Source organism: Agelaius phoeniceus, chromosome 6, assembly GCF_051311805.1.
Source record: "Agelaius phoeniceus isolate bAgePho1 chromosome 6, bAgePho1.hap1, whole genome shotgun sequence".
NCBI lineage: Eukaryota > Metazoa > Chordata > Aves > Passeriformes > Icteridae > Agelaius > Agelaius phoeniceus.
This window is the reverse complement of record NC_135270.1, coordinates 2,028,745-2,053,458: the sequence shown is the minus strand read 5'-3', so window position 1 is coordinate 2,053,458 and position 24,714 is coordinate 2,028,745. Positions and strand designations below refer to the sequence as shown.

The window sequence follows — 24,714 nt, the reverse complement described above, 5'->3', positions numbered from 1 at the left end:
AAGCTGAAATTTGTGGAGAATAACAAAGATGTTTGTTCACACTCACAGCCAGCTGAGCCTTTTCATCCTGAGCGTCTTTAGTGCCCAATTCCAGGAGAATTATTCTGAAGTCAGTGGGATGGTTGCTTTGGTAAGCAACAATGACTTAGGGATTTGGAAACTGGTTCCCAACACTACCAGCTGAGCAAGCCATACAAAGCCTGAGAGTATTTTAGAAGTGGAAAAATAAAAAAGCCAGTCCATACCAATAAAATTGTGAAGTTTTCCAAGACGCTGTTCATCATGTATTTCTCTGGTAAATGCTTCAGCTTGTGTATGAAGTTGATCATGTATTCACACATGGGAGAGCGGTTTATCCTGTACACAAACCGACCATTCTCAAACCTTGCATATTCAGTCTAAAAAACATAAAAACCATTTAGAATGTCATCATTCAGAGACAGGAAGAAAGTGACTGGTAAATCTGTTTTTCCTTTTTTTTTTGTTTGGTTTGTTTTTGTTTTTGTTTTGTTTTTTTTGTTTTGTTTTTTTGTGTAGACAGGAGAAAGAGAAGTGGCTCAGACACACTCACACACTGCTTGCTGACTCCCTGCCTTACCTGTGCTATGCCTTGCTAAAAATGCAAGGGATCTTATTATATGATTATAATATCACTACTTGTTATCTAACCTGCAAATTAACCAACTGATGAGGATTATAAAGTCCCAAACTGAGTAGAAATTAATTAAGCCAAAAACTGTGATAAGATGATTTTATAGGAATTTTGAGGCACCTGTCTGCAAAGGGAACAGCAAAAATAAGCTAATATATTTGCACTGAAGTGTGCACATATGTCCTGTGTTTCCCTGCACAGTTTTTGTTTGTCATCTCTTTTGGAGCAGCAAGGGGTTTGATTGTTTAATATTGTTTAGGTTTCATTGTTTATTAAACAGGTTTTTTCCACTTTTCTCCAAGGAGGTATTTTCTCCAAGACCAGTTGGGTGAGAGGCCAAGTGAATCTGCTTTCCTAGAGGACCCCCTTTGGAGGTTCTCTCCCAAATTTGCCCTGAACCAGGACAACATACAAACATAGATATATTATTGCATGACTTAATAGGCAATTCATGAACTACAGAAAGATGTAGGACTACAGCTGGAAGAAAAGCAGACAGACTTAGATTGCTGAGGGAGGGTAAGGCTGTGACTCTTGGACTTCTGCTGTCCAGCTACCAACTGCTCAGATGGTGGTTTCTGAGGATTTTTGGCTTTCTCTAAGCTTGGAACAATAGAAATTATTAAAACATTTTTTTGTTATGGTCAGAAAACATACTTAGTTTAAGAAGGACGTAAACAGGAATCAGGACATCTGTAAAAGCTCAGCCTTCAGCTCTAGGCTAAAATTCCCCCCCCAAAACTGATTTGTACATGACAGATATGGGTCTGGGGCTTAGCCCTGAGCTGCAATATCACTGTGCAGCAAACCAAGCAGAGACCTGGCCACAGCCCACAGGTCTGGAAAGGTAAGAAATGACTAAAGGCACGTATCCCATCACAACACCCACCTCTACTTTTTCTACTACTTGCTTTCCAAAGGAGCAGACTTTGGTGGAACAGGTGATTGTCATGTTTTCCGAGCTCTCGTACTGACTGGTGACTCCGTAAAACGCTCCTGTATCATCTTGGATGTTGCAGTTTAAGTCAGCCTGTGGGGAAAAAGGTGGAAATTTGATTTTTTTATTTGACAGTGTGAATAGCATAAGCTGTCACTAGCTCACCATTCTTTTCAGAAATGACGGGGGAAGCTTAATGGTGATGACAGTGACAGTGAAAAAAGTCTGTCAGGGAAGTAGCTGCCTAACTGTTGCAGTAAAAACCTTAGGAAATCAGCAATTTATTCAAATTTTAGACAACAAAAGATGTCCCAGTATTTCTGTGTGCTACAGGTAACATTCTTGTCTGGCAGATGGCTGATGAAATCCCTGGAGCAAAGGAATGATCACCTGAGAGGAGCCTGGCTCCAGAGCCAGCCCCTCTGAAGTGAAGCTGCCTTCAGATTCAAATTCAGCCACCCCACTCCAGAGAGGCCACAGGTCACTTTCTCCTGCTCTTGTCTTAAAGCAATGAAACCCTCATGGCAGAGGAGACAGCTGGGCAACACAGGACGGGTTTCTGATAAGGCTCTGCCAGGCCATATGGCACCGGCTCAGCAGAGCACAGGACTCCAGGCAGAGGCTGACACAAGCCCCAGTTTCCCATGTGCCATGCCCAGCAAACACTGCTGCAAGGATCTGCTGGCTCCCAGCATTTCCCTGCAGCCTCAGAAACCATCCAGCTGCCTTTGATAGGCAGCACCAGAGACCAGGACTCACAGGATCAAGTGAGGAGCTGCTCTACCTTCAATTATTCATTATCCAAGCCCTGTGCACAGCAGGATTAATTTGGCTACAAGCAAGCACACAGGTCACCTGCTGAATGCAGCCTCCTGGGCCCACAGCAGTGCTGGAGCTGTTCTGCCACTCTGCCCTTTGACATCACAGACCCATTCCTGCTCACATCAGAGCCCTCCACTTAAAAGCACACTGATATGGGATATGGGTACAGGCAGACCCTAGGGATATGCACAGCTGGATTTGTTGATTCAGGCTTTAGCTCTACTGACATCTTTGATGCCCAGGGAGAGAGTGAGCAGGGTTTTCCTTTTATGTGGAAATAGCTGATCAGCTACTGCAGCATGGCAGCAAAGAATCACCTGAACTGGAAAGTTAGGCCAAGGTGAGCATTTTAGCAGGGAAATGCACTTCTGCAGCTGCTTCACTTGCAAGTCCAGCTCTGCTTGGTTCTATTCCTAATATAGAAATGGAATACATAATACTTGACAGGTACCTTCATGTTTACCCTCAGACTTTTTAAAAAACCTTATTTACAGCTATGCTTACCTGTGCCCCATCCCTGGAAGTGTTCAAGGCCAGAGTGAATGGGACTTTGAGTAACCAGGTCTAGTGGAAGGTGTTGGATTTAGGTGATCTCTAAGTGACCAAATGAATGACCAAACCATTCTATGATTCTGGTGTGGAGCACTCTCCACAGTTCAGGTCATTTGTAACTGATACTTAATTTTTAACTTGGCAACAACTCATTCATCCCCCTTAGTGTCTGCAATCCTTATTTGTGGTGCGGCCTCGTGAGGCAATATTTGATAACAGCACACACTGAGCTAGTCTGTGGCACACAGAAGACACGGGTCTAGGATTACTTGGGGCTGGCTTTGTAAATGAACCAGCAGAGCAGCCTCCTGAGGTTTGCACACAGTGACACAAGCAGCCCCACAGTCAGGTATTTTGTACAAGGGGAAGAAATCCTATCTCTGTTCCACCTTGTTCCTTGTGCCAGGCCAGCAGGTAATGTTAAATGTGCACCTAAAGCAGGGCTGCCACGGGGAGCTGTGAGGAACTGGTCACATTTATCACAGCAAATAAGCAATTTGTCATCACAGCTGGCCTGCAATCAGAGCATGGCAAACATCTCAACATGGAGAGGGGCAGCAGCCACCGGCCGTGCCACCGCTGCTCCACCGGGATTCCTGAAGGAGAGGGATTGCTCCTGAAACAGTGGCACTGCTGCCATTAATGATAATGATAATTGTGAAAAATGCATGTATTTTATGATTGGCTTTTTGCAAATATTAAAATGAACATTATATGTGTTGTGTTAGAAAGTGATGCTGTATTAATTCTCTTAAGTACTGTGGTAAATATAGTTTTAGGTTATAAAAATTGTTAAAATAGAATCTATGCTATGTAAGATATTTTTTTAAAAGAAAGGACTCGCAGTGAGATAGCAGCCACAGGACACCTGAATCTTTCAGAGAAGAAGAATTTATTGCCCCATTATCAGAAGACCCGAACTTCTTCCTGCCTCGAAGGTGCTGTCAGGATTCAGAGGAAGCAGCTGACACTGCCCAGCCAGAATCCTGTGTTTGAATGGAATTTATGCATCATGGATGAGGTATATGAATATACAACAGGCTGTTGCTTTTAAGGGTTAATCCTCTGTTAACGTGGGGCCTTTTTCGGGCTCTTGCTGCCCAGAAAAGGTACCCGGACTGTCCGTAACTCTTTGTTTCTATTGTCTCATATTGTCCTAATCCAAATTGGTCAAATTATTATTACTGTAATTGTATTACTATTTTAATAACCATTTTATTACTATTAAACTTTTAAAAATTTAAAAAACAAGTGATTGGCATTTTAAATAATAATAATAATAATAATAATAATAATAATAATAATAATAATAATAATAATAGTAATAATAGAAGCAATCTCTAGAATGCAATTATTCCTGCTGCTACCACAATTGCAGTTTTACCAGCAAAGCATTTTCTTTCTTTTCAGATATGAGCAAAATATTTGAGAAGTCCTAACTAAACCACCCCTCACAGTTGTCAAAAATCCCCTGCACAGACCTTGCATTTCGAGCTGCAGCAGCAAATGTTTAGAGTTAAAAAAGGATAACATTTTATCTGCTGCCTTCTGATTTTGAAGCCTGCTGAAAAAAAGTACCGGATTGTTCTATTTGCATGCTGACATTTAACCTGGAGAAGTAGCACATGTGGCCATCTGTCACCCTGTTGTTCACTCCCACAGCTCTTGCAGCCCTTGCTGAGATCACTGGGAGTTCTGTGTACACAACACATCCAGGCTGGGGCCTGATGTTGCAGTGAGGAAACACTGCAACATCACTCAGTTGTCATGATTTATCCTTATGCAATCACAACATGGTTGCAAAAGTCCCACGATGATGATCATACAGATGAGAATTACCTTTATTTACTTGCTTGCTCCTGGATTTTAATTTTTTTTTTTTGAGTCTAGCACACAGTAAAGGTGTTTTCAAGGAAGGAAAGAATTCTCTTTGTAAACAGTTTTCATATTCATCTAATTGCTGAGATTGCTAAGAGCTGAAGACTCTTCAAAACAGTCTAACACCAGCATTAAAAAATCATATGAGTTGGCAAGCAAATGCTTTTAAATGAAGGCTTCACCAAAGCCTCTTTTACTACTAAAACAACTTTGTCTTAAGGACTTAAGAATATTATTATGGCTTAAATAGCAAGGGATTTGTCTAAACATATACATCTGAAAGCTAAATTGTATTTTTCAAACTGATGAAATTAAAATAAATTTTTTTTGCTGGTTTTTTTCCCTTCTCCAAAAGGCTATGAGTACCCACATGGCTGTGAGAGTTGTAGATGTGGGAACAAGGTGATGTGTTATAAATGAATGCCCTGGTATTCAGCTTTAGCTCCTAACTACAGCACTGATTCCAGGCCTCGTGTCTACATTTTAGAAGGGATGTTGGAAAATTGGAAAGTGTTCAGCAAAGAGCTACAAGAATTATTTAAGGTCTGGAAAACATCCTTTGTAGTGAATGACTAATGAAACTCCATCTACTTACTTTTTCCAAGGGAAGTTTTTCCACAACCTTGTCATAGCCTACAAGTTGCTACACGGGGAAGAGCCTTCTCCTAGATTAAATCTTGCAGAAAAGGGCATTAAAAGGCAGAAAGCTAAAGCTAAGCAAAAGCAAAATGAGAAACAAGGCAGGGGCTGATAACCCTGATGGCCATGGAATGCTGGAATCATTCCCAGATGAGGAGAAATCACCTTGGGGTCTTTCTTCCCCACCTGAGTATCTGGCAAGGATGCTCTGGTTTGAGTAGCCTGGTCCTGTCCAAAGGCAAACATTACTTAGTGAGGTTCACTGCCTGAGCTACCTATGGCAGGTAGGGCTGCATAAATATAACAACAAAATTGAAATACAGAAATTGATCTTATTAGTCCTCTCCTTAGAATTTCCTGTTTCAATGATCCTTGTGAAAAAGGTGACAACAGCCAAGCCTCTGGAGTGCTGTCACCAGCTCTGGTGCATCATTTCCATGGTGCTCTGTCTCCAGCATTCCAGACACAGGTTGCAAGCCCTCCTGGGCTATAAAACAGCTTCCCTCCTGTACAGCCTCTCAGGCAGCTGTGCTCTGGGCTCCAGGCACTGGCCCTGGGGAGCACTCTTGCTGCCTATACAGATAAATAACTTTTTCAATGGTGACTTCAAATATATTGGTGTGAGTTCAAATGTTATGGCATTTCAAACATTATTGGATGATCACATGTAATGAACAGGAGTCCATTTACTCATTGAGTTTTAAAGATCAATACAATTTAGGGGGGAAAAAACCCAAAACCACAAATGGAATTTTTAATTTTTTTTTTTTTTTTTTTTTAACTTTCAAGAGTAAAACTCTAATTTAGATTTATTTCCAGGCACTGACACTGAGTTTCATATGAATGCACTTGGAGGTGGAAGAGGCACTTAGATTTCTGGCACCTTATCTCCAGTGCAAGAGCATGATTAATTCATTAATAAAGCACAGCTTGTCAATGGGTGGCACTGGAAATATTGCATATTAAGAGCACCAAGTGTTCAACACACTGAATGGAGAAGCCTCTGCCAGTGTATGGAGCTTGCACCTACAGAGAGATGGCTGCAACCCAAATAAAGAGTAAAAATAAATTTAAAATAAATTAAAAAACCCATTCCCTTCCCCAGAGCTCTCAGGCTCTGTGCTACAGGCAGGGGCAGAGGGCAGAGTGCTTGTGGAATAATAACAGCTTTGGCTAACACAAAAGCAACTCCAGCAAAAATTGCTGAGAAGAGCCTAAATCCATGCTGCTGAGTAGAAGGAAAGCAGCGCCCACTGGAAGCAGTGGGACCTGGGGAGGGCCAGGGCAGTTTGCAGTGGCCCTCAGCAGCTCCCATTGGGCACATAAATAATAAGGTCACTAATTAGCAGCACCTAGGGCTGAGCAGCTGCAGGCGGGTCACTCAGCACCCTGCCTCCTCCTCCTCCTCTCCAGAGCTCCACCAAGGAGCAGCCATCCCAAACTGTGAAGCAATTTTTTCCAGAGGGAGCATCTGGGCTGTTGGCTGTGCAGGAATTGTGTCCAGGGCTGGGTTTGGGATGGGCAGCCCGAGCTGCTCCGGACCCTGCCCCTTACCCTGCTCTGCGTCCTCCTCTCTGTGCCACGGAGTGCCCTGGGGAAAGCACAGTGCAGGGCTGCTCTCTTCCACAGCTCGCTGCTTTGCATACATTTGCATGCTGGCCTTGGAGCCATTCATGCTATAGGCCCCAGTCGTGAGGGCAGATCGTTTGGCAGTCACACTGTGTGTGTGTGTGTGTGTGTGTGGAGGGAAGTCCCAGATTCTGGATTATGCAATATAAATTACAAGAAAGAAAGGAGAGAAAGGAAGAGAGAAAGAGAAGAAAAGAAAGAAAGAGACAAAGAGAGAAAGAAAAGAAAGAGAAAAGAAAGAGAAAAAGAAAGGACGAGAGAGAGAAAGAGAGAAAAGGAAGAGAAAAAGAGAAAGCAAGAAAGTGAGAAAGAAAGTGAGAAAGAAAGAAAGAAAGAAAGAAAGAAAGAGAAAGAAAAAGAAAAGAGAGAAAGAAAGAAAGAAAGAAAGAAAGAAAGAAAGAGAAAGAGAAAGAGAGAAAAGAAAGAAAAAGAGAAAGTGAGAAAGAAAGAACAAAAGAAAGAAAGAAAGAGAGAGAAAGAAAGAAAGAAAGAAAGAAAAAGAAAGAAAGAAAGAAAGAAAGAAAGAAAGAAAAAGAAAGGAAGAAAGAAAAGAGAAAAGAAAAGAAAAAAGAAAATAAAAGAAAAGAAAAGAAAAGAGAAAAGAAGTCACAATTGTGCGTGAATGAAGGGCACAAAGAATCTCTGCACCTTTTAAGGAGGCTGGAGGCACATGGGGATAAATTCAGGAGGGGGTGGGAGGAGACCACAGGCACAAGCCATTTCTGAACACTGATTACATGGGTAAATTGTTTGTTCCAGTGTATCACAAAGAGAAGGAGCATTATTTTTCATGCCACAGCTGTTTTGAATAAGAATAGGAATAAACTTAACTATCCTCCTCATGTTACTTACCACTAATTATGGCATATATTTACATCTATAAAACAGTGAAATTTTGGGAGACATAATTTAATGCCCCTTTATTGTGTAGATTCCTTTATTTCCATCCCACATTTGAATTTCAAAAATGTTTAGGACTTCAAAGCATCTTTAAAAGCTTGCCCTAATTATAATATGCATTACTTTCTAAAACTCCTAGTTTGCATTGCAGATTCCTGCAAATAGAGGCATTCATTTTAAACATCAATTAATATCATCCACACATCTTCAGATGAGTTTGGGTCTTGGTTTCAGAGTTGCAGTCAGCTCTGGCTAAGCTTTCCTCAGTTAGAAGAATACTTCAAGCTACTGCAAACACAAAATTAAGTCAGTGGATCAGATCCATAGAAAGCCTGACAGGCCAATATTAATTGATATCAGTTGTTTTTTTCCTATGTCACCAATGAGAGGACAACCATTCTCCTTTCAGACATATTTGGTTCCCAGACCTGTCCCTGTAGCTGCAGAAATCAGAGTTCAGGCTGGCACAGAGCATTTGGCAGTGTGAGAGACACAAAACCCCAGAATTTTATTGCAAGGTGTGCTTACACCAGCACTGAGGATCCCAATGGAGGCAGGACCCACTGCACAGTGCTGTGGGTTACATGGAAAAGTCATGCAAAATTTGCCTCAAAATTTGCACTTGGGGTTGAGGCAAAACCTGAGAGAGAAATAACAAAGTTACAGCAGCAGAATTCAGTCTAGGAGGCCCAAGTGTATTGCTTAGAATTAGAGAATTTAGGAATAGGAGTGAGCAATCAGTGGGGCTAGCACTAGATATGAACATGGATAGAACCAATAAAAGAAAGCAGCACAGGCACCCTGTGTTGACTGAACTTTTAGTCAGGCTAACTGGAACTTCAAAGAGCAGAAAACTTTGGGGCTATTCCCAAGTCACAAAAGCGTTTAAATACAAACTGACCACCAGGAATATTGACCATCCTCAGATTAAGGTTAGATGGCACAAATCACTCCTGGTTGTTTTGCACAGATTGGGCTTAGCCCCATAAGGTGAGAGAAGCAGGATTGTGCAATTAACCTGCACCCAGGGAAAGGTTTCCTCCACAGATACTCTTCAGCCTTCTCTGAATTCTGCATCAGTGTTCTAGGACAGCTTTTACATTTGTTTAGCCACCTTTATTTTTGTTTTAATTCTATAACCCAGTAATCTCCAGTCTCACACCCCTGTCACACAAACTTGCTGTGCCACACCATCAGGATGTTGTTCCTTATTTACAGCCCACCAAGTGAAACTCCCCCTGTTAGTGTAAAAATCTGTATCTGTGGCAATTTCCCTGAACTCTGGGGTGCCAGTGCCTCTCTGGGACAAAGCAGAGGAACAGCCATTACATTCCAGGTGCAAGGCAAGGACCAGGGCATTGCATTGCAGGGTGTGGGGTTGCTGGTTTGAGGTGGTGTAGGAGGAGGAGTCTCTTCCTTTTGTACCTCCTGCACTTCTAGGTAGGCAGAGGCCCAGAAGTGTGACATCCAGATGTGTCACCAGGAGCAGGGCCAGAAGCTTATCCATTCCCAGCATCAGGCTGTGTTTCCCATGAGATACAATCTGCACAAACCAATAAAGCTCTGCAAAGCAAAGCAAACTTTGCTTTGTACCCCATCCCAGGGCTGCCTGGGTAGGTCAACTCCACAACTGGCAGATGTCTTCTTGCAAGATCTCAGACCTTTCCCTCCCATCTTTTTTGTAGTCAAGCCTTATTACTGAAACCAGGACAAGAGGGAAAGCTGTGCTGGTGAGCAGCCTGAGGCAGAACTAAAGGGGAAAGAGCCAGAGGAGTATTCTTTCCAGCTACCAGAGCTCAGCTGCCTTCTGCCTTAGTCATCCTCAGCACAAATACTCATCTGTGGTCTTCCTGTTTCCCATATTCCCATTCCACAGCACAATTAATGTCTAAACAAAACTCCCTTTGTGCTACCTCCAGTGGCATGCTGACTTCCCTTAAATCCATTTGCAGGGTCACCATTCCTTCTGGCACCAAATCCTCACCTTCACTTTCAAGCTTCTCACTCTCCAGCTTCCCTTCTCTGGTTTGCTTTGGCTTCTTTTCACTCAGACCCTGCCTTTTGTTCACTGACTGTCCTCAGAGTGCTTTCACACCTGTAATTATTTGCCCAAGCAAAATTCACTTTCCTCTTTTGCCCACCCAAACAAGGACTGCCACCATCACCTGGGATGCAGCAGCTTACAGTGCTGAGCAAATGATTGATGGCACAAAGGATGGGAAATGGGAAATAAATGGTGTGAGACAGAGTATTGGGACTAAGCAATAACCACACATCATGAACAGAAGCAGGGAGGAGGTGAACTTACAGAGTAGGAGGAGCTAGCAGATGATGAGAGAGTAGACACTAATTCAGATACTTAATTCAGCCAAAATGAATCTCTGCCTATATGAATATATTTGAGATTACTTACAGGGTCAAAAAACACTGTCAGCAACTTGTGCCAGCTTTTTCCTGGTGATATTATGACTTTAAAAGAGTTGAAAAGAGTTTTTAACACTCCCCATAAAAAAGGGAATGGCATCCTTTTTTTCCTAATGCCCTATTGGGGTGAAAGTAATAAAGGACACTGAGCTGATAGTTTAGGATCTAATTCTCATGACTAGCTATCTTCTGGTTTTCCTGGACATATTCCTACATATGTTTAGGACTGGGGGCCACTGGTGTGAAGTTTTTCCTAGAAGAGCATTCCTTGTGACTCTTGCAACACTCAAACACCACCCCAGGCACCTTCTCTCTGCCTCACTCACTTGATGAGAGAGAAAATCCACTGGTTTATTTTAAGATCATGGCTCAGGAAAGTGTTCTCACCACGTTTTTAATGTATAACTGAGAAGGATGTTAGCACTGTATGTTTTTTAACCTCTCAGTTAATACAGCACAAAATTGTGTTAAAAAGCCATTATGTTGGAAGGCACAGTGAGGTTAGGAAATGTTGGATTGAAGTTGCCTGCACATCCTGACTGCTGAACTGTATCACGTCACAGGCTTTTGCTACACACCTGCACACCCACCCTCTGAACATCCTCACAACCTTCCTTTGTCTCTGCTGCTCCCTGTGCTGTTCCCTGAGCTCCCCAGGAGCTGTGCTGAGCACAGAGTCACACATTTCACAGAGGTGTTTTTCATGGCACCACCTCGAGGCCTTGCAGCAGCCATGAGTCTGATGTGACAGTGAGCCCCTGAGGTGAAGGGGCTGTCAGCCCCACAGATGTGTCACAGATGTGGGGCTGGGACAGGAGTGTTAGAGGGGAGCACTGCTGGGAGGAGACAGAGCAGAGAAGGCTGGCACTTGGATTTCCAAAGTCAGGAGAACACCACAGACCTCAATGACCCAAAGAAGGTCTCTACTGGCTTTAGGTATAACTCTGAGCATTCAGTGTGCCTGAAAATCAATTTCCACATGGAGGAAAAGCAGAACACACAATTCCTCAATTACCATATCATAAATCTCTGCTGCATCCACATCTAGTATAAAGTCTGAGGCTTATCATCCTCTGTGGGAAATGAGAACAGGCATGTGAAGTGACATTCATTTTTGCCAGTGTGCTCTGCAAATATTTATTACACAGAGTGGATTGGTGAGATGATGGCCTCAGGTCAAGGCAAATTTCTCAAGGAAATGTATTTAGTGGTCACAGACCCTTAACTCCAAGCTCTGCTCCACTGCAGCCAGATTTCTCCTGCTGTTATGTTTGTCCTTTTCTCACCTCCCAGAAACCTTCTTTGCTGTACTTCATCCCTGTGTTTTCTTATCCCAAATGCTCTCTCTTCCCATTGCCTCCCTCTTTTTGACCCCACATTCTCACCTGCCTGTTCCAGACCACTGGCACCACTGTGTTTCAGCTCCCACTGCTCTGCTCTCTGCTCTTTCTGGCCTCTTTGCTCAGCCAGCCCTCAAACACTTGGTCTACAGCTCACAGGCCCAGTTTTAAGCCCTGTGAATTTCTCAATGGGTTTCTTCTGCAGTCCAACACAGCTTCTGCTCAGTGGCTTAGTCCTTCTACATCCAGATTTGAGAAAAAAAGAGTTTCCCTCATTCCAGTTTCCACTCCTAAATCTGGTGCTACAGAAGCTCTTGGAAAGATATGAAGTCTGGGGGACTGATGAGGTGTAGAGTATTTCAAATCCCATAGATAAACTCAAGGAAATCTGATCACAAGCAGTGGTTCCAGATCAACCTATTCTGGTTTCAGCCTCAACCTGTCCACCCTGTAATTAAACCCTGAATATGTCTCCCTTTTAGTGAAGTTTTAAAAGAAAAAAAAAAAAAAGCTTAGATGCTAACTGCTGCTATGAAAATGAGTATGCCACAAAATAGTACCCAAACAAATTAGTGAGCATAAAAAGCTTTAGTATAAGCATGAGGCTCAGCCTGCAGATTTGCTGATCATTTTGGATGAAACTTTTAGTAGTTTAGTGGTGGATTTGGCTGATGGTTGAACTCAGTGATCTTAGAGACCTTTTCCAACCGAAATGATTTTATTATTTTATGATCATGTCGCTAACATGATAATTCGCAAATGCAATAAGAAAAACCTGGCTTATCAATTAAATTCATCACTACTAGATCAATATGCAGCATCCCAGCCTTCCATTCCAATTATTCTTTCACCCTTGCTCTGAACATGAAAAGTTATGGAGCAGAATCCTATGGCTGACTAACAGCAAGGCAAGGAGAAAGTAGATGTGCTTCAAGAAAACAGCCCTGAGAGCCTCCCAGGCTCAGAGCTGTCTCAGCTTGGATGTCTCTGCACAAGCACAGGCTGACGGCAGGGCTGATCCTCAACACCCCCTGCACCTGGCAGCAGCTGCACCTGGGAAATACCCCAAAGCAGGCCCCACTCCCTGCCTTTTCCTGCACCACTAGATGGCAGTTCCCATCTCCAAACGGGGCTCTGGGTACCTGCTGGCTGCTGCCTGCAGTGCAGAGCCAGGCAGAGCTGGGGCACATCTGCCCTGGCCGCTGGCAGCTGCCAGCTCTGTGCAAACAGCTCTGCACGGCAACAGAGGCAACTTCCACAGGAGCAAACACCTCCCCCAGCCTGCTGGGCAGCAGAGTCCTCCCCTCCACGCCTCATGTGAAAAATGCATGTATCTTATGATTGGCTTTTCACAAATATTGAAATGAATATTATATGTGTTGTGTTAGAAAGTGATGCTGTATTAATTCTCTTGAGTAGTGTGTTAAATATAGTTTTAGGTTATAACATAATGTTAAAATAGAAACTATGCTGTGTAGGATATATTTTTTTACAGAAAGGACTCACAGTGAGATAGCAGCCACAGGACACCTGAATCTTTCAGAGAAAGAGAATTTATTGCTCCATTATGAGAAGAAATTAACTTCTTCCCACCTCGAAGGCGCTGTTAGGATTGAGAGGAAGAAGCTGACACTGCCCAGAGAGAATCCTGTGTTTGAATGGAATTTATCCATCATGGATGAGGTGTATGGATATACAACAGGCTGTTGCTTTTAAGGGTTAATCCTCTGTTAACGTGGGGCCTTTTTCGGGCTTGTGCTGCCCAGAAAAGGTACCTGGACTGTCCATAACTCTTTGTTTCTATTGCCTCATATTGTCCTAATTCAGATTGTCCAAATTACTATTACTCTAATTGTATTACTATTTGTATAACCATTTTATTACTATTAAACTCTTAAAAACAAGTGATTGGCGTTTTTCACGCCTGACTCACCCAGAACTTGACGAGGAAGAAAGCGTTCTGAGGCCCCTTCCCAAACAGCTCCTTCAGGCCGCCCTTCTTCTCGGGGAATTTGTCGTAGATCTGGCGGATGTCCACCGACTCCAGCAAGGGGTCGCTGTAAGAATGGTTGGCGTGTCCAATGTGCACGAAGAGGTGTTTGTTGTACTGCAAGGGAGGAACAGGGAAATCGGTGAGAGGAACAGAGCGGGGCTGTGCTCCAATGGACTGCAGGACTGGCTCCTGGCACGGGGATTTTCTGCAGTATGGCTCCCAGGAACAGCTTCACTGATTGTGACACACACCCTTGTGAACAAGGGTCAACATCAAAAAAACCCCACTGCGTCCCCACTGCAGGCCCCAAAACACAGGCCTCTGCAAGGGGGTCATTTACACTGCAAGGCCCAGTGGCAGCAGGGTGATAAAGAGCCCTTCACTGGGCATAAAAAGATGAATGTGCTCGGGAGGAAAGCCTATTTTTGCTCCTTTAAACAGTGATTTTTAATGGCCTGTGTCCTCAGAGCCTGAATTTCTGCTTGTGCCACAGAGCCCACTCCTGCACGCTGCAAGCCTCTAACTGCAGCACATCTCAACTAAAAGAGATGGAGGGCATTTCCTTTTGACTGCAGGATGACAAGAAGGCCAGTTACTCTGCACTGCTGTTCCTACAGACATTGTCCTCCTGTATTTCAACCCATGTAATATTAAAGAGCCCAACTTTTCCCCCTTCCCTCGGGAGCCAGCTCTGTAGATGACCATCCCTGCCAAAACACATTCAGCCTCAATTTCCTATTTCTTAACTTCATCCCATCACACCTCATTGTAATCACAGCAATCGCCTCAGCAGTGCCTCTCCTGCCTGGGGGACATCCTTGGCCCAGTGAAGTCCACCCCAAAGGAGTCCAACATGATCTTTTTGGGGGCTGCCATTCCTCCGAGAGAACCTTTCAGCACCCGAAACAAAACTGGAAGGATGGACATGAAAGACCCTCCAGCAGTCAATCAGCATCTCCCAGAGTCACCAGAGCAGAGTCAAGGAGCTCTAGAGTGGCAGGATTAAACACTTGGGGCTTTCCCCATACAGATCACAAAATTTTTTGCTAACTCAGTCAAGGGAAAGCTGATACACAGTCAATGAACACTAGAGAACCCTGTCACATTGAACAGATGCTGTACATAAGGGGCAATTCCCAAAAGCTAGGCCCAAATAAAATATTTAAAACCCCAAAGCAAACCTCATTTAAGCTATTTTGTTTACAATGTACCTGCTGAATGAACAAATTGAAGTGACAAATCTAAATGAATTGGGCAACCACTCAGAGCCTTCCTTCGGTGTGAGCAAAGTCTTCCCTAGCAGATGTCCAAAACTCTGGGGAAAAGGAAATGGACTGGCTGGATTTCTGCACTTAGGAAATGAAATTGAAATCTATTAAAAAATCATCTAGCACAGTGAAATCTGAATTTAGAACCAGAGAACACTCATCTGGGTATGGGGCCAAAAACGAGATACAGCCTCTGTTTTCTTGCAGGGTTGTATTTCTTTCTAAATTTTGTAGAAGGGAAAAGGAAAACATAACATCTCATTAAGGCATTTCCACAAGCAAAAAAAAAAATAAAAATTGGGGATTGTTTCCTCTCAGTCTTCTCTGCTGGAGTTGTTCCAGGTTGTATAAATAACCACATTTTTATGGAAACAGAACCGAGGGCTCAGATTCTCCTAATTGTCCTCCTCCCCAAAAGGGTGTCTCTCTCCCAGCCCAAAGATGGCTGGGGAGGGAAGGGGGAAGGGAGAGCTGCATTTTACAGTTTGACCACTGCAAACTCCCAAGACAATTCACACACTGTGCCTTATTCTGCAAGCCAGACAAATATACAAATTGCTTAGGATCCAAACTTCAGTAAAGGCAAACACATTTATAGGGGCATGGAGCATGAAGTCTTAATACTCTTTAAATATAAAAGCAGTTGGAGGCAGCTGCAAAGCTGCCACAGTTGTCTGCAGAGCTTGCCAAAGCACCAGATGCTGCTGCAGCAAAATTTCTGAGCGGGTACAGTAGGACAGATGGTATGACATCACCTGACAACATTCTTAGGACAGAAATGTTTATTTTGATATTGCAATGTGTGATTATTTTCTCCTTATGTTGCTGCAATTCCTATGCTAAGTACAATCATTACTAAGCTAATTAGACATGGCATATTTCTGCAAGCTAACAAATGATAATGCAGCACTGGAGCAGGGCAAATGGATACTGAAATGATCCCTATCGCTCTTAGACAAGCACGCTCCACGATAACAACTGATGCATGGATAAAGGCAAAGGAGCAAAGTTTTCTGCCTGTATTTTTGAGCCCATTGGTGCCTGAGAAGCTTAAAAACATCCTCATTATATTGAGAATTCACTGCTGATTTAGACTGAGTATCCCAGAGTCATTGAAGTACATTAGTTGCTGAGGAATTTACTCACGCCGAAGCATTTAAAGGATTTGCATCTGGCATAGGGGCAATAATGTGCTTTAGATGTCATAAACCAGCACAAATCAAATCCTGTATTTTCTGAGTACACAAGAATAGGAAGAACATTTCCAGCTCTGTCTCCTGTGTCTGCATTACACGACATGCCCTGGAGATGGCCGCCTCTTAAAGCTGAGCTCCTTCCCTTAGAAAAATTCTAACTATCCAAAGAATGCAGTAAAGCCATGAAATATGACTGTTGTCAAATAATACCACGAGAAAAATTATAATCCACTTAGGAATTTAAAAGAACCAAGACAAATTGCCAATGGCAGGGGATGCAAGCATTTAAGCTGGTGCAGAACAAAGACAAACCACCTACATCTGCTCCATCAGCCAGCACGTGTATTTGCAAAAGCTCCTCACCAGTTTTGCCCTTATATTCTGGCACAAGCACACAGATCAGCACATGAGGGGGTGAATGGCTCCCCATCCACAGGGGGATGTAGATGCTAAGCAAGGAGGAAGGCAGCTGTTTCTGTGGGGATGACCTTGCTCATGGGCACAGCACCCCAGAGCAAGGGTGCTGCACCCTCCTGCTGTGCTTTAATGCTCCCAAATCCCACTGGCACGCCTGCCCTAGCAGGGGCTGTGCTTCTGGGGGAGCCAGGTGGGGTGGGCTGCCTGGGAGCCAGGCACTGGGGTATCAGCAGTCTGTGTGCAGCTCTAACCCAAACCCTGCTCAGCCTCAGCTCTGCTGCCGTATCTCATAAATCTGAAACACTTTAATTTCCTGCTGATGTAAGAAAATCACTTGGTCTGCCAACAAGTTTTCTTATTTCTACCAAAACACTAGTAACTGAATATTTAATTCCTGCTGCTGTTGTCCTCCACTGAAGCAGATTGGGAGTTATAAACATGACATTTTAATGCTATAACTGGAGTCTGTACCAAGTCCTGTTGTTAAGGTTTTTAACACATTCCTGTGGAATGTTAACTGAACTTTCTGTGCTGTATGCTACCATACAGCTGCATGGGCAACCTGGTTCTTCATGGACCTCCCTGCATTCAGACTCCTGCCTGGATCTGCTCAGGGATTGAATCGGAAATGTGAAGTAAAAGGGGGTTTTGGGTGACTTTATGGTTGCAGAAGTGGAGAGGTAGGTGAAGAGGGAAGGCAGTTCCCTGAGACCTCAGTGTTGCCCAGCACTTCCCAGCAGAGCAGTCAGAGCAGTCCCAGCGTGAAACTGGGACTGGCTGGTTGGGCAAGCTGCTTACACAACGTTTCCATCAGCTTTTCTGCAACAGTGAAGATACATCTTCCACTTCTGGCCTGCCTGATTTAAGACCCTGCAGTCCCAGTTCCAGCAGTGCTGAGTGCTCAGATGGGAAAATTATGCCTGACTAAAGGAAGCTCTCAATAATGTTAAGTATTCTGCAAAATCAAGCTCATGACAAATCAAAGGGGACCCTCAAAATCAGTGGCCCATTCATTCTTTTGCACCTGAACTTCTTGGTTTGTCAATTGTGAGTAATAATGCTCCTTCATCCAAAAAGACTGCACCAGCACATCTGTGAAATGCAAATGGAGGGAATTATTAATTCCATTTGGAAGGGAGGTTAGACAGTGCACAGCGAGCAGGGCACGGGGCCACGCATTTCAACAGGAGAAGAAAACAAACTACTGAATAGTTGCTTATCAAAGAAGGGCCATCTACATCTCCACTGAATGCAGCAGAGGAACAAATGAGCACGTGAGCATGTCATTATCTGCTCTCTGCAGAGCAGAGCAGGGGATATTGCCCAACTCCTGGGAGCCTGGCTCTGGTTTTGGGCTGGGGGCAGGGGAAGCTGCAGGACGAGTTGGGGAGGTGCAGGGCAGAGGCACAGGCAGCTGCAAAGCCCTTGGGGCGAGCCAGGACAGCTGCTGGGGGCAGGCAGAGTGGGGAATTCACAGCCACAGCCACCCCACTCCAGTGCCAGCCCACCCTGCGTGTCCCCTGCACTTCCAGTTTTGCTGGGAGATCTCCCTGGCAGCGGGTTTGAGGAGAGGAAGAGAGGCCCATGAGGGCAGCAGTGAGAGCACAGCCAGGGGCCAGCAGGCTTTCCAGCTGTGGGCTGGCTTTGGGGGATCAATGGTGCTGGGCTCCCAACACACCTGGCCCTGCTCTGGCCCCAGCACCCTCCCTGCAGAGTCCATGTCCTGCCACGGCTGGGCTGGGGAAGCTGCCCTGGAATTCCTCCAAGAATCCATGGGGTGCCCCAGGAATCCTGCAGGATGGGAAATCTGCTGCCACGCCACAGCTTCACAACTGGAGCCTGTGTCAACACTGGACCTCTTTAAAGTGCTTTCTTGGGACTTCTAACTATGGAGACCCAAAAATGAACATTTCACAGAGGTGAATATCTGCATCCCACGGCCAACGAGCAGCTCTCCAGCACGGCAAAATAAATGAGCCTTGTGCTCAGCAAAACTTTTTCTGGTTCCAGATTAAAATGACCTCCAGTCCAGAGTCTGCAGCTCTGAGACATTCATCCTAATGTGAGTTTGCTTTCTTGTCCTTTCACATCACAAAGACACTAAAGCAAGGACTTCCTTGTGACTGAAATGCTGGACTGCTTTTTATACTGTTTACAGGGAGTACAGAAAGGATAAACAATCCTTGCAACAATGGATATTGTTCAAGGATGGAGGGCTTCTTTTGAAAAGATCTCATTTATTTTTCATCACTTAGGTGGTTTGATTAACTTTGGTGCGTTTTACTGCGTTTGGCTAATGATGGCAGGCTGGTTTTATGGCCCTTGAGCAATTGCTTTCCCTTTCTGGTTCTCAGGCACAATTCTCCCCGGGCTCACAAAGTCTTTTTACAACAACAATAAAACCTGAATTAAAACATAAAGAATGTTTTATTTCTTCACCACTTTTTAAAATACACTTTGAAATTTGGACCTAACACAATCTGACAGTTTGGATGGGTGGACTAATACTGAAAATGTCCATCAGCCATGTTCTTTATGGCCCTATATAGATATTTTAAATGTAAAGCTGTCTGAAGTGCTCACAATTTAAATAAATGTGACAGCAAGAGCAAGAAGCCTCAAAAAAGAAGAAAGGGCTTTTTTTGTTGGGTGGTGATAGAGCTTTCTCTCTGATTGAAAATCAAACTTGAGTATGTGTGTATATATATATATATATAAAGATTTTGAATTATTTTCATTTCAGTTCTAGTCTTTGAATTTTATATCTACTTGTGTAGCAGTCAGTTGCTTAGATCCTTTCTAACCTGCCTGCATGCTCAGTTTATATTTGTTAGGAAATATGGGATTGCTTGGTTTAGCATTTGTCCTGAACTTCCACAGAACCACTAGGCTAAAAATGGGAAGTCCCCATTAAGGAAAACCTGTCTTGGAAGCAACAGATGGGCCCAAAACCTGCTCCATCTGCTGAGAACAGAGTTACACAGGGCAGGGAATATTCAAAGGTAGCTGAAATGCTTGGGCCTGCAAGGGAAGCTCCTATGCACCATTTAGGAATTGCACTTAAGCACAAAATGCCACAAAATGAAAATACAGCCTGACATTTGTAAACTGAATTGATTTTCATGAAAAAGGTGGAGCAATTTCACCCATCCTCAGCTGCAGAGTCAGTGTTCCAATATTTTGCCATCTTGTGTTCCCCAGACTATCTTCTGCCATGCAGAGTTACAGTGAGGGCTGCTTATTGTTTCCTTTCTATATTTTTCTCTTTTGCAAATGGAACAATTTTGTGTCTAAACAAGGAAAAAGATCAACAGATCAACAGCTGTCCACAAGTGAGGGGACTCTATGGAGCTGATTTCCAACCCTCCAGAATGCCCAATCTAAACTAACCTCTTAAACTGCCTGGCATTGAGCTTTTAAAAAAGCTTTTAAACACCATTTGCCATTGCAAGAGCCACAGAAATGCTGCAGGCCCCACTCCTACCAGGAATTATTCCCTGTGGTTGGACCTTTGTGCCCATGCACAGCCCCACTGCAGGCTGTGGGAGTCACCACGGGTGACAAAGCTAAATTTCTCATTTCTGGCCAGGAATAGGGACTGCAAGAGGTCTGCCAGGACCAAGTCCTGTCCCCAAATACACAGTTTTCAATAAACTTCCAGGCTACAGTTTGATGTGGAATTGGTCTACTTGCCTCTAGCACTATGAGGCTTTCTGGCCTGGTTTTGTGTTGGGGGAGAGAGGGAGGAAGGGTCACCTGTGTTTAATGAAATGTTGGAAGCACATTTGATGAAGATACTAATTTGTGTAGTTTTCTGTGAAAAGTCAGCAATGTAATGAATCTATAAGTGTTCTTTTTCAGAAGATAGAGGAGAACTCCTACACATGTCTCCTGCAGCAGCACACAAATGCATTCATTTCTGAGGCCAGCAGAGGCACAAAGGGGATGCTGCAATCACAGCACATGCCTACAGGACTTCATGTGCACATTGTGGTAACACACTCAGGTCACATGCCTTGCTGGTTTCATGTGAAAAGTAATAAAACCCCATTTTTCCTCTGCTGTGCAAACTGTACCTGCAGTAAAACAGCCCCACACAGAAAGGTGTGCAAAGCTGCAGGCAGAATTCACGTTTTCTGCAGTGGCATTCCTCTGGGGTTGCTCTCACCAAGGAGAGCTCTTGGTGCCTGTTGGAGAGCTCTGAGCACTGGAGACAGGGCAGGCTGGCAGCAGGCCCACAGCTGCCCCTGCACACCAGAGCCTCTGCCCAGAAACACCCTGGGAACTGCCCACACTGCCCTGGGGGCTTTTCCCAATGCCCTCTCAATGCCAAATAACCAAATTTACTTAATTCAGTGTAAGGAACCCTTCTCCTGCTCCTGACTCCCCTTTCCCAGGCAGTGATGCTCACTCAGTGCCACAGGGGCTCATCCTTTGGGGGCCCATGGCAGCTGCCTGGATGCTGCAGGCTGTTCCCATGCAGAGCCCTGCCCCACCTGGATGAGCTAAATTGGGAATTGACTTTGCCTAAAGTCTCGTTTTTGCAGTGTTACAGCACACAAGTAACTGCTTTTTTTAAAACAAGTCTGGGTAGTTTGATGCTCTTGCTTGTCCTGTAAACCCTCCTGCATAAATGCATTTGAAGGGTGGGTTTCTCAGCAGGCTTCCTGCAAGCTGGGACAAGACCCAGTGGGCCTCTGCACCCTCAGGAATTTCAAATAATATCAGTTTACTCCAAAGAAGGCTTCACAGTGCTGGTGGGGCCATCCTGGGTAACCATGCTTCTGTTCACACCTCCACTGTCTCCCTGCAAGGCCAGAGCTGCTCAGCTGCCCAGCCCCTGCTTGCCCCCTCTGACATCAAACCCAGATACAGAGGCACCCCAGGAGTTTTGTATATAGATTTATGTCATAAAAACCTCCAGAAAAGGGAAAATTCGGTGGCAAAACAGCCAATGAGACTGCACAGAAGTAAGATTTCATTCACACACAGGCAGCAAGACAGGCTGAGCATCACGTGGCCACACCCTGTTCTCCCAGTAACCTGGAGCACACACACACATGCTGGTGTGGGGCAGGCTGGGGATGGCAGAGCCCAGAAATCAGTAGGACATGTTCCATGGGGTCAGCAAGGGCTGGGGAATCTGTGCATGGCTAAGGGTCACTGTGGGGAGACCGGGATGTTGCACCCAGGCAGCAGAAATCCAAATTGTTGCCCAGAGGGACTCAGGGCTGGGGTGGAGGGGTGCTCCAGAGGGGCCTGGAAGACTCTGAGGTGAAGCCCACTAGAGGCAGGGTTGCCATGAGACCATGGGAAGGCAAAGGGATTCCAGGGAAGCCAGGAATGCCCGGCAGTCAGGTGAGCACCGAGAGAACTGTACCTGCTGCCAAACATTTGCTGCACCCCAAAGCCCGTTCAGGCTGGCAAAGCTGCCACTCAGCAAAGCAGCACCCTGCCACGTGGTGGGTGCATGGACAGCTGAGCCAGGGTGTGTTTTCACAGGGATGTGTCCCTGCCAGGAGCATTCCTCTGTTGTAAGGTTTCTGGGCTATGTCTCCAATGCCCACAGTGCAGGGTAAACACTCCTTGGATAACACCCCTGGCCAGAGCCCATTAATGCTATGGTTTCCAGTGCTGGATTATAAAAAGAAAATGATAGCTTCTCTCTTCTCCAGGCTACTGTATTTTGCCAGGAATCTGAACAAAAATGGCCTGTCCATATCGCCCATTCAGGAGAGTATTTGCTTTTCAGAAATTATCTCAAAAAAAATTCTCAGGTTCCAGCTGAAAGAAGTTCTTTCAATTTATTTGCAATGCAGTAGAATCAGTGCTAAGCTACCTAGCTCTTGGTAAATATATGGGGATTAATGTCAAGGTTTAAGGCTTACTGGAGCAATGACACATTACAGCCAACTTCAGAAACTACCCTTGCAGGTATAGTATACAGACTAAAAATTAAAAGAAAATTTAAAACCTCATTAAAAAAAATCCAATATGCAATATGCACTCTTTCTGGGCAAGTCCTTAATTTTGTTTTGGTTAGGAAACAGATTAGGCTTTAACTTAGAGTTCAAGCACTGAATTCTTGCCAAGAACACAATGCAATTTGGTACACCTGCTAAACTAGGTCAGCAGTGAGACAGGCGCCAGAGCAAACCCTGCCTGCTTTCACAGAGGCCTCTGGCTGCTGCAAATGGGGAAAAAGAGGGCAAGAAAGGAAAACACAGTCCTAGGGTGAGAGGAATATTGCACAGAGCAGCAGTGAGCACAGAGACACCGGGAGTATTCCGTCATACGTGATGGAAGGCATGCCCAGAGGGTGGGGAGCAAAGGAGAAAAGCTGAAGATCAGGAGTAGAGGAGCAAAGCTGAGGATCAGTGGACACAAGGGCAATAAATACTCACTGATTCAGGGTCCCTCTGCTGCTCAAGGAAAGCTGAAAACTCCACCAGCCTGAGCTTGGTCGTACCGATGGACCGGCCCTGCCACGCAGGCACGGAGGGGGCTGGAGCTGATGTGGGCTCAAAGCCTGGAACACAGGAAACATCTTCATCAGGAAGCTGACACTTCCTCAGCTCATATTTTCTCAATTAAAAATAATTGGGAATTATGCATGGGGCCCTTGGATATTTATATTAATTTTAGCAAGTAATTAATTCAGGATGAGTTAAAATTGGAAAAACTCAGGGTAACGTGCAGAAAAAGAGGTGGCAGCCCAGCAATCTAATAGTGGCAGAAAGAAAATTACTACTGCTACTTTGTTTCCTTGGGGCTGTAACTGACGATTACACCGAGTCTTAAAACTTCCTGCAGAAGTTTTGTTTAAATTATGTACTAGATTACAGAGATTTATAGAGACTTCACCTGGACCTACAGCTGCACCCTTCCTTGGAAACTGGCATCAAGGCACACAGGAGACATTACTGCCTTGGGAGTCAGAGAACTGACTCCATTTCTGGCTCCTAATGTGCCACATGTTACAGGTAAATCACCCCTCTTTTTGCCTGTTTCTGCTGCCACTCTCAATTCCCCTCTCCTATTTAGAGTACAAGCTCTCCAAGGCAGGGACTGTCTCTTACTATGTATTTGCACATTGGGTCTTGACTTCTTTTGGAGCTTTTAGGCATCATTATGATACAGCTAATAATAAATAATTACTGTAGAGAGCTGAATCATACCCTAAAAAGAAAAAAAAATGTTTCAAATTGATAATAAAGAGAGAATGACATGATCTAGATAGAGAAGGGATGTTAACCACCCTCTCTAATTCACCTCAAGAGAAGGAATAAATGCTCTCTCTTGGTCCTCATTGTAGAAAATTGGACAAGAAGGAAAGAAAACTGTAAAGGAGGAGGAAAAGGCAGTAGCTCACAGGCAAAACTCATCCTGGGAGAGACACAGGCACAAGAAAGGCAGGGGAGAGGCACCAAAAGTACGAGAATAAAGATTATCCTGGACTAGGCTGAGAAGCAGGGAGGGAGCAGAGGCAGGGTGTGAACATATCCCATAAAAGGAATGTGGTACCTGACCCCAACCCTCAAATTCAGGCAATGAAGGTGTAAGGCTTGTGCAAAACAGGGAATTACAAAAGTCACTGGCTAGACATGAACAGGAATTGCAATGGAGCAAAAACTCATGCACGAGTTTTGTCTGATTTAGAAATACTGATGTTCCTATTCTGACAGAAAATATGGATGGCTAAAAGAAGACAATAGAAAATACCTGTCTTAGAAAATAATGTTATAAATTAGGGATGTTAAGAAAAGGTCATTCTCATGAATGCAGAAAAATAGCTTTAGTTCAAAGCATTAAATAGCAGCAAGTTAGAAAATCATAAAGAATTGGGTAAGGGTCAAAAACTTGCTGCACAGAGTCAGAAGCATTGGGGGCATTTGGCAAGGGAGACATAACATGAGAAATCATCTGCAAATAAATAATGAGCTTTCATGAAGTCAGGCATGGAAGGAACCTGGGAAAAGTAGCAGGGAAGTAGCCATGGGAAGGGCTTGATCAATTTGAGCAATGAAATTCAGAATAAAATTAGGTACTTATCAAAGTGGTACCAGG

At 44.3% G+C, this 24,714-nt stretch overlaps 1 protein-coding gene across 3 annotated transcripts in view; it reads right to left on the bottom strand.

The window, feature by feature from the left end:
- Window positions 1-24,714, bottom strand: part of TEAD1 (TEA domain transcription factor 1) — a 159,237-nt gene that overhangs the window by 6,674 nt on the left and 127,849 nt on the right. For all 3 annotated transcript variants that reach the window (XM_077179480.1, XM_077179481.1, XM_077179482.1), the window contains 4 exons: window positions 23,052-23,176; window positions 13,707-13,880; window positions 1,542-1,682; window positions 246-398 (listed from right to left, as the gene is read on the bottom strand). In XM_077179480.1, the coding sequence (XP_077035595.1) occupies window positions 246-398; window positions 1,542-1,682; window positions 13,707-13,880; window positions 23,052-23,176 (593 nt within the window). The remainder of the gene's footprint in view (window positions 1-245; window positions 399-1,541; window positions 1,683-13,706; window positions 13,881-23,051; window positions 23,177-24,714) is intronic.